At 56.1% G+C, this 9,243-nt stretch overlaps 1 protein-coding gene across 1 annotated transcript in view; it reads left to right on the top strand.

Moving 5' to 3' along the window:
• Positions 1-8,695, top strand: part of ANKRD52 (ankyrin repeat domain 52) — a 26,602-nt gene extending 17,907 nt beyond the window's left edge. The window contains exons 20-27 of the mRNA XM_014957899.1: positions 772-991; positions 2,255-2,342; positions 2,927-3,010; positions 3,163-3,308; positions 3,511-3,593; positions 4,028-4,110; positions 4,350-4,441; positions 5,594-8,695. Of these exons, the coding sequence (XP_014813385.1) occupies positions 772-991; positions 2,255-2,342; positions 2,927-3,010; positions 3,163-3,308; positions 3,511-3,593; positions 4,028-4,110; positions 4,350-4,441; positions 5,594-5,838 (1,041 nt within the window). The 3' untranslated portion in view covers positions 5,839-8,695. The remainder of the gene's footprint in view (positions 1-771; positions 992-2,254; positions 2,343-2,926; positions 3,011-3,162; positions 3,309-3,510; positions 3,594-4,027; positions 4,111-4,349; positions 4,442-5,593) is intronic.
• Positions 8,696-9,243: the final 548 nt, after the last annotated feature.

Raw genomic sequence — 9,243 nt, forward strand, 5'->3', positions numbered from 1 at the left:
GAACAATCAGATTCAATTTCCTCTGATAAGGAAGAATGTTAATTTTCTCCTCTGCTTTATGAAAGTTCACCTGCATGTTATGAATATTGTGGTTGTTACATGCCAATATGACATTTGGAAAAAAACTCTTCAGACATAATAACAGTGAAGAATCTTTCAGCGGTACGTGGATGAAGTGGAGCACCAAGCATTAATTTTGCAGACGAGGAAGACGGCAGTAGTAATTTTATTCTTTTTTTTTTTTTTTTTTTTGCTGCAAGAGTCCTCAGTGAAAGAGCCCGTTTTTCCCTTCCTGAGGGGCAGTGTTTCATAGAATCATTGAGGTTGGAAGAGACCCTTGGGATCATGGAGTCCAACCATCTCCCCTACTCTACAAAGTCCTCCCCTACACCATATCCCCCAACCCCACATCTAAACAACTCTTAAACACATCCAGGGATGGTGACTCCACCCCCTCCCTGGGCAGCCTGTTCCAACGCCCGACCACTCTTTGGGTGAAAAATTCCTTCCTAATGTTCAATCTAAACCTCCCCTGTTGGAGCTTGAAGCCGTTCCCTCTCCTTTTGTCACTAATGACCTGTGAGAAGAGACCAGCCCCAACCTCTCTACAGTGTCCTTTCAAGGAGTTGTAGAGAGCGATGAGGTCTCCCCTCAGCCTCCTCTTCCTCAAACTTTGCTTTGAGGAGGAAGCTGTGGAGGAAGGGGGTAGCCGTGGTGTTCAATGGTTTGAAGGGTGAGATCTGAGCTGCGTGTCCTCTCTCCCGGGCGCAGGCTGTGACAGGCTGTGAGGACTGCCTGGCTGCCCTGCTGGACCACGATGCCTTCGTTCTGTGTCGGGATTTCAAAGGCCGGACCCCCATCCACTTTGCCTCGGCGTGCGGGCACTTAGAAATCCTGAGGACCCTGCTGCAGGCAGCCCTCTCTACTGACCCTCTGGACTCTGTGGTGGACTACAGCGGCTACTCACCAATGCACTGGGCTTCATACAGTGGTAAGGACCCCTCCCCACCTCTGCTGGGGCTGCTGGTGGGGAGGAGGGAGCCGGGAAGAGCTGGGTTATCCCTCTGCTTATCCCTCTGCTTTGGGAGCCAACAGCCCAGCAGAGGAATCATAGAATCATAGAATTGCCCAGGCTGGAAGGGACCCCCAAAGGGCATCTCGTCCCACCCCCCCGCAGTCAGCAGGGACACCCCCAACTAGACCAGGTTGCCCCATCCAGCCTCCCCTTGAATATCTCCAGGGAAGGGGCCTCAACCACCTCCCTGGGCAACCTGTTCCAGTGCTCCACCACCCTCACTGAATTTCACTGAATTTCACTGAATTTTAGAGTTGGAAGGGACCATAGAGATCATCTAGTCCAACCCCCCTGCTGAAGCAGGATTGCCTAGAGCCAGAGCGTGTTACTCAGGAGCATCCAGGAGGGTCTTGAAAATCTCCAAAGAAGGGGACTCCACACCCTCCCTGGGCAGCCTCTTCCAGGGCTCTGTCACCCTCACCGTGAAGAAGTTTCTCCTCATATTTGAGTGGAACCTCTTCTGGTCCAACTTGTGCCCGTTGCCCCTCGTCCTCTCCCAGTGAAGAACCCTCTCCTCATCTCCAGTCTCAATCTGTTCCCCTCCAGCTTGAAGCCATTGCCCCTCGTCCTGTCACTGCAGCCCTTTCTAAACAGGCTCTCCCCAGCCTTCCTGTAGCCCCCCCTCAGGTACTGGAAGGCTGCTCTTAGGTCTCCCTGGAGCCTCCTCTTCTCCAGGCTGAACAACCCCAGCTCCCTCAGCCTGTCCTCGGAGCAGAGGTGCTCCATCCCCCTCATCATCCTCGTGGCCCTCCTCTGGACCCTCTCCATCAGGTCCATGTCCTTCTTCTATTGAGGGCTCCAGCCCTGCACACAAGACTCCAGGTGAGGTCTCACCAGAGCAGAGCAAAGTGGCAGAATCCCCTCTCTGGACCTGCTGGCAACGCAGCTTTTGATGCAGCCCAGGATGGGATTGGCCTTCTGGGCTGTGAGTGCCCACTGCCTGCTCATGTCCAGCTTCTCATCCACAAAAGGACAGCACAAATCAGCTTCCCTGCCAGAGAGGAAGCAGAACATCTGCCCCTGTGCCGGGGAAGGGGTCGGTTTAGGTGCTTTTTGGTGCCGCTCGTCCTGTGCAGCCACTGGGTCCCCTTTGGAGGTGGGGGGAACCGGAGGGGCCCCGTTACGGGTGAGGAACCGCCGGCTGGGTGCTGAGGTGTTTCTCTCCCTCTCTCCTCACAGGACATGAAGATTGTCTTGAATTGTTACTTGAACACAATCCGTTTGCGTACCTAGAAGGAAACCCCTTTACTCCATTGCACTGTGCAGTGTAAGTGGCAGCTGGGACCTGCCCTGGGTTCTTCCCAATCGAGTGACCTGGGAGAGGGGACACGGAGCTCCAAACCCTTCCTGTCCTGCCAAGGGCTCTTCCTGAGCAGCAGCAGCTCCTCGGGGTGGTTCCACCAGCCCATCCCAGCTCCCCTGTGCCGGGGAGGGGGTCAGCAGCTGGATGTCTGGGGGTCCCCAGGAGCTGTAGCAGCACAGAGTCCTGTGCCAGCAGGCTTTTGGCTCGATGGAGCTCATGGAGCTGGTGGTTCAGCCCTTGCCACCCCTCTTGGGTGGCTCCTCTTTGGTTGGGGAGCATCTCAGGAAGTCTGTAAGATTTCCACCAGTGGGAGAAGGGCTCCACGTTGTCCCAAAGCTGCCTTCCTGACAGGGCTGTTTGTTGCCTGGCACGGTGTTGTGTTTCTTTGAGTACAACCCAGGAGGGTGAAGGGGATCTTATGCCCTGAACGACCCCAAACCCGCTGCCGTTTGCGTCCCAGCCCCAGGAACGCGCCGCTCGCCCCCGCTGCGGAGGTGCTGGTGCTGCTCAACTCTTGGTTTAACTTTTCCTTCTTGTCCCCGCTGCAGAATTAACAACCAGGATGGCACTGCTGAAATGCTGGTGGAAGCATTAGGTGCCAAGATTGTTAATAGCAGAGATGCCAAAGGAAGGTGAGTTCAGCCTCGTCCCCGGCGCTGCCGGGGGGTGGCCGTGACTTCCCCTGGCACAGGGGGGGGGACTCTGACATCCCCAAACGTGTCTGTGGGCTGGGGTGTGGGTGCCGTGCCCTCCTCTTGACCCGCTCTCTCTCTCCTCTTCCCAGGACACCCCTTCACGCTGCTGCCTTTGCAGACAACATCCATGGTTTACAGCTGCTTCTGCGCCACCAAGCCGAGGTGGACGTGACCGACAAGCTGGGGAGGACTCCCCTCATGATGGCTTCAGAGAACGGGCACACCGCAGCGGTCGGTAGGTGCTTTCCACAGCGTAGGGGCTACAAACCCTCCCTCTGCCCCCTCCATCCCCCAGGGAGCCGGGCTGTCCCTCTCCTCCTGAGCACGCTGGGGCAGCTGCCCCGCTCCTGCCCCACAGCACGTGGCCGCTGCCCCACGCTGCCGGGTTCTGCGCCGCTTCTTCTCCCCAGCAGCTCTTTTCCCTCCTCTTTTTTCAGAGTTCCTGCTGTACCAAGCGAAAGCAAATATAACTGTGCTGGATGTCAACAAGAACACAGCTCTTCACCTGGCCTGCAGCAAGGTAGGGAGCTGCCCTCACCGTCACTTTCTGCCTTCCCACTGGAATGAGAGGGGCTGCTCCTGCCCCTCCAGAGCAATGGTGGAGGCCCTCATCTCACTCCACCTTCCCTCTGACCTGTCCTCACCTGCTCCTGGTTCCCTTTGGAGCAGTTTAGGTTGTAGCATGGCCCCTGGGGGGGTATTTTTCCTGTCCCCTCTGAGCTGGCAGCGCTCCCTGGGGTGTGGTGGGAGTGGGAGGTTTGGGATTGGTGTGTCCACCACACCAGAGGGGGATGCTGCAGAGGGGATGGTGGTTGGTCTTCTTGGGCCCTGCTGAAGCAGAGAACTGGGTGAAGATGGTTGGGTTTAGGGAACGTTTCCGCGTCCCGGGGAATCGTGTTCCACTCGGTCCCCTCCAGTGCCCCTGCGCTGTCAACAGCCCGGTCTGCTTTCCAGGGCCATGAAAAGTGTGCCTTGTTGATCCTGGGGGAAACCCAAGACCTTGGCCTTATCAATGCAAGTAACAGTGCTCTGCAAATGTGAGTATTTGGGCAGCTGGCACTTGGGGGGGAAGGGGGGGAGAAAGCAGGGCTCTGCGGGGTGGGGGTGATGCCCCTGTGGCGGGGGGAGCTCGGTGTGTGAGCTCGGGAGGCGTCAGACCCCGGGTTTCTACCCTCAGAGCCACTCGTGGGTCCCCTTGTTTGAGCTCAAGGAGGTGTTGGGCCGGGGGGGCTCCGCTGCCAGGTTAAATCCACCTTTCCCTCTCCCCCCTCCCCAGGCCGCTCCACATCGCAGCTCGGAACGGGCTGGCCTCCGTCGTCCAGGCCCTGCTCAGCAGAGGTGCCACTGTGCTGGCTGTGGATGAAGAAGGTGCGTCTTCCTCGCGGGTGCATCTTGTTGTGGGGGGTCAGTATGATGTCCCTGGGGGGCTGGGGGCCGCCCAGGAAGCGCTCAGCTGGGATCTGAGGGGTTTCTGTGAGAACACAGCACGTTCTCAGCTCTTGGCATCGCCCGGGTGAGGCCATCAGGTCCCTGTGATCCCCTGTGGAAGCATTTGCACGTCCTGCAGGTGTTTGGAATATATCTTTTACCCCCCCCACCCCAGGGGAGAAAGCGGGGCTCGGGGGGGTGGGGGTGATGCCCCTGTGGCGGGGGGAGCTCGGTGTGTGAGCTCGGGAGTCGTCAGACCCCGGGTTTCTACCCTCAGAGCCACTCGTGGGTCCCCTTGTTTGAGCTCAAGGAGGTGTTGGGCCGGGGGGGCTCCGCTGCCAGGTTAAATCCACCTTTCCCTCTCCCCCCTCCCCAGGCCGCTCCACATCGCAGCTCGGAACGGGCTGGCCTCCGTCGTCCAGGCCCTGCTCAGCAGAGGTGCCACTGTGCTGGCTGTGGATGAAGAAGGTGCGTCTTCCTCGCGGGTGCATCTTGTTGTGGGGGGTCAGTATGATGTCCCTGGGGGGCTGGGGGCCGCCCAGGAAGCGCTCAGCTGGGATCTGAGGGGTTTCTGTGAGAACACAGCACGTTCTCAGCTCTTGGCATCGCCCGGGTGAGGCCATCAGGTCCCTGTGATCCCCTGTGGAAGCATTTGCACGTCCTGCAGGTGTTTGGAATATATCTTTTACCCCCCCCACCCCATGCTGTCGGGCTCTGCTGCCGGGCACAAACCCAGCGCGGCGATAAGCTGTTGACTCACTTGCAAGTTTGGCAGAACCTGGTGGTTGTGGCCAGAAGCTTTTTCTCCCAGCTCAGTTCTCGCTCTGCTGGAACACCTTTAGCTTGTGAAAAATCCCCTTTTTGTGTCTGCCCAGAGCTTCGTATTCCCCTTCCCCTGGCCCTGGCAGGCTGTGGGGTGGCTGCTGCCATCCCGGGCATCGCCAGTGCCCAAAAGGAGGGTCTTTTGAGACAAAGACAAAGGGGTGCCCCGGTCCGTCAAGGCGGGGGTGACAACTGCCCCGGTTGAAGCATTTTTCTCTGAGAAAAGCCCCCATCCAGGGCCGTTCCTCACCCCCCCGGCTTCCTCCCTAGGTCATACCCCAGCCTTGGCCTGCGCCCCCAACAAGGACGTAGCCGACTGCCTGGCACTTATCCTCTCCACCATGAAGCCTTTCCCACCTAAAGACGCCATCAGCTCTTTCAGCTTCAACCTCCTCAAGAACTGCGGCATCGCAGCCAAAACGGCCGCCTGCGGGGCCCTGCCCAACGGCACCTCCTGCCCCTACAGCAAGGACCGGCACAACGCCATCGGCCTGGACGGCTGCTACTCCGAGTAGCTTAAACTATGGGTGACCTAATATCTTATTATATTTATTTAGAAATTCTATAAATATAGGGCACTTTAAAGGAGAACAAGACTGGGCGGGCCTAGCGTGGCCGGGTAAGGCCTAGAGTTCAGGGCTTCCTCTTCCCGCTGGGTTGCCAACCCCCGCTGCCAAAGCTGTTAATTGTTTTAACGAGCAGCTTTAACGGCAGCTTTCCATCCCCGTTTCCAGACCCCGTTTCCATCCCTGGCTCCGTCCTCTCCCCGTTGGGATGTGCTGGAAGCCCCTCCGACAGCCGGGCAGGAGACGGGTGCCGCGGCCTAGGGCTTCTCCCGGCGGGGACCAGGCCGGTGCCGCCATGGCTGGCCCGGGGCCGGGGCAGGGGTCTGTCCCCCAGCTTATGGGGAGGGTTGTGATGGGTTTCCCGGTGCCCCTCGTCCCCGGGACACCCCCCCGGGGGCTGCCCCCAGCGGGGACGGGGAAGCCTGAACTCTGGGTGGGATGGGGAGGGATTTGGGGGGGGTCCCGCGGGCGCCGGGGGGTGTGTGAGCTCCCGGCCAAGTGCCACCGTCACTGCTCCTCTTGGCAATCACTTCTTCTCCTCACGCTTCAGAGTCCAATACAAACACTTGAATCGAGATCTACTGTACCTGGGACACTAAAAATACCCTTTTGGCAGCTGTCATTTATATGCAAAAACGGGTGCTGCTGCCCAGCCCCGCGGCGGAGGCTGCGGGGGCGCTGCTGGAGCCTCCCCCCCCCTTCTCCAGGCACTTTAGGGATTCTCTTCTGGGTTGGGTTGGGTTGGTTGGTTTTTGGTTTTGTTTTTTTTTTTTCTTTTTCCTTGGCAAATTGTCGGATCCGAAAAAACGATTCTTTTTTTTTTTTTTTTGAATTTTTCGTTCTCTGTTTCGCGTGGCCGTTTCCCAGCCAGAGTCAGTGTTGCTTGGGTTAGGTGTTTTTTTTTTTTTAAAAGAAGAAAGCTATTTATAAAGAAACAAGCATTTACCTTTAAAAAAAAAAACAACAAAAATCATAAAAAAAAATTCTGAAAGTTTTAGCCTTCTAATAAGGAAACAAATGCACTTCAAAGTCCTTATTCACAACCCTCAGTAAGTTTGTTTATTTTTCTACTGCAGCATCGTGGCAGGTTTAGGGGTGTGTACGTGGCGTCGCTGGGGTTTTGTTTGGGGTTTTCTTTTTTTTTTTTTTAATTTTTGAAATCATATTTATGATGCAGGTTTGAAGCATTGGAGAATGTTGCACTGTTTGGGGGTTTGTTGTTTTTTTTTTTTTCCTGTTGGGTTTTTATTTTATTTTTTCTTTCTCCTTCTGAGTTACTGTAACAGCATCATGTGCAAACAAACAACCCTCTTTCTCCATATCACGAGTCTGTTCAAAGCCAAAGATGGGGCTGCAGAGACGGAGAGGGGGCTGATGGGGGCAATGAGGTGTTTTGGGGACCCTCTTCTTCCCCCCACCCCTTCCCTGGTGGGCTCCCCCCAGGAGGGGAGCAGGGAGAAAGGGGGTGCCCCCTCTTTGCCGGCGAGGGGAGCCTCGTGCCACGGCTCTTTGCCCGGTGGTTCAGAGAGAAAAAGCATTTCTGTAACCAAAATAAGGTATTAAGTCTACTTTTTTTTTGTCTTTTTTTGTTTGTTTGTTTTAAATTAGTTTCTAAATGAAGGTGGCTCCTGTCCAGGGGGGGGGTTGTCGGGTTGAGCTGGAGCCGGCCCTTCCCGGGGTTGGGGGGGGGGATCTCCCAGTGGGTGCTGCCTCTCGCACTGTTTCTTTCTTTTACCAAAGCCAAACTCTTAGAACCAAATAATGAAGTTTCAGTCTTGGCCTTTGGGTGAGAAGCACATTTTCTTCACGTTTCACGTAGGAGTTGTTTTCCCCCGGAGGGGAGGGGGGGTCGGGGACACCCCCTCCCCGTTCCGTGGCTCTTGTTGGGCACCGGAGGAGCTCGCTCTCCCCCGGCCCCTTTCCAGCCCCTCGGTGGGGTCCAGGAGTGGGGACCCCACGGGGCTGTTTCCCTGCTCTGGGGGGGGGTTTCCCTTCCTCCTGGCCACCCCCACGCTGGGGAAGGGTCCCCTCCCCAGCCTCCCCCCCTCTCGCTTGAAAGAAAGTGTTAACCTTTCTGCACCGAATACCTCAGTTCGGAACCAGAATAAACTCAACGAAACTTGAATAAAAAAAGATCCTTTTTGAAGATCCTTTTCAGTATTCTACAGAGGAGAACTGGAAAAAAAAAGAGACTTGTTTACATTTTGCTGTCGAGTCCGCACTTGCCTCTTGCAGCTCTTTTCCCTTTCTGGGAGGAATTTTAGGCATCACTTTATCTCTTCTTCTTCTCGCTGCTGGCCCTCGCCCTCCCCACGGGGCAGGAAAATGGGTCCAAAGTCCTGAGCCGTGTCGTCTTCAAGGGCTAAAGTACTTTTTTCTGGCCCAAAGAGGGGCCGAGGCTCCTGTCCCCTGGGGACGGAGCGGGGCAGAGCCCCCGGGGCTTCGATGGCTTCATCCTCCCCGGAGAGATGCTCGGGCTCCTGGGAGAGCTTGGGGGGGCTCCTGGGGGGGACCCTGGGGACCCTCGACGCCGTGGGGCTTTGGGGGGGCTCCCGGGGATGGGCCCCCAGCACCATTTCACTTGAACAGGAGTTTTTTGCTGTAGCCAGGGTGAGAGCTCCTCGGAGCACACGGAGAATGCTGCTTGTCCTTCACCACCTCCCTGCCCCCTTTATTTTTTTGGAGTATTAGTGTGGTTTTCGGTTTGTCTAGAGAGGAAAACTGATCGATCTCTCTTTTTTTTTGGCCTTGTTTCCGTGCTCCGACGTGTTCCCTTCGCTCGACACCACGATTTAAAAAAAAAAAAACAAAAAAAAAAAAACAAAAAACGACGACGACGAGACAATCAATGTGATCTCTGTAAGGGCTTCTCCGCTGCTTCCCCGCTCCCCTCCTCCCCCTGGGCTCCTAGGAAAAATAATAATGAATAATAATAATGACTAATAATAATAATAATAATAAAATATTGACGGAGGGAAAGGAGGTTTCAGCAGCGCATCCGTGGCCTTGGGAGCACATGGGAGGGATCCTGGGGGGGGTGGTGTGGGATGGGGAGGGGGGACACACACACGGCCAGTTTCCTTGGGGGGTCCCAGTCTTGTTCTCCTTTAACGCTGTATCGTATCCATCGACAGCACAGCTTGACAATTTCAGTAATAATCCAAGTGTTTGGTAATAATGCATTATTTTGCTAAACGAGATTTGTGATGGTTTCCCCTTAGTGCATTGTAAAGAGGGATGGAGGGAAACTTCCGCTGCCCTGCCCGACCCCCCCACCTCCTCCTCCTCCTCCTCCAGCCCCCCCACAACGACCTGGGGGGGCCCAAATTTTCCTCCCCCCAACCTTTATGCCAA

The sequence above is a fragment of the Calidris pugnax genome, unplaced genomic scaffold (genome assembly GCF_001431845.1).
Source record: "Calidris pugnax isolate Ruff unplaced genomic scaffold, ASM143184v1 scaffold370, whole genome shotgun sequence".
Lineage (NCBI taxonomy): Eukaryota > Metazoa > Chordata > Aves > Charadriiformes > Scolopacidae > Calidris > Calidris pugnax.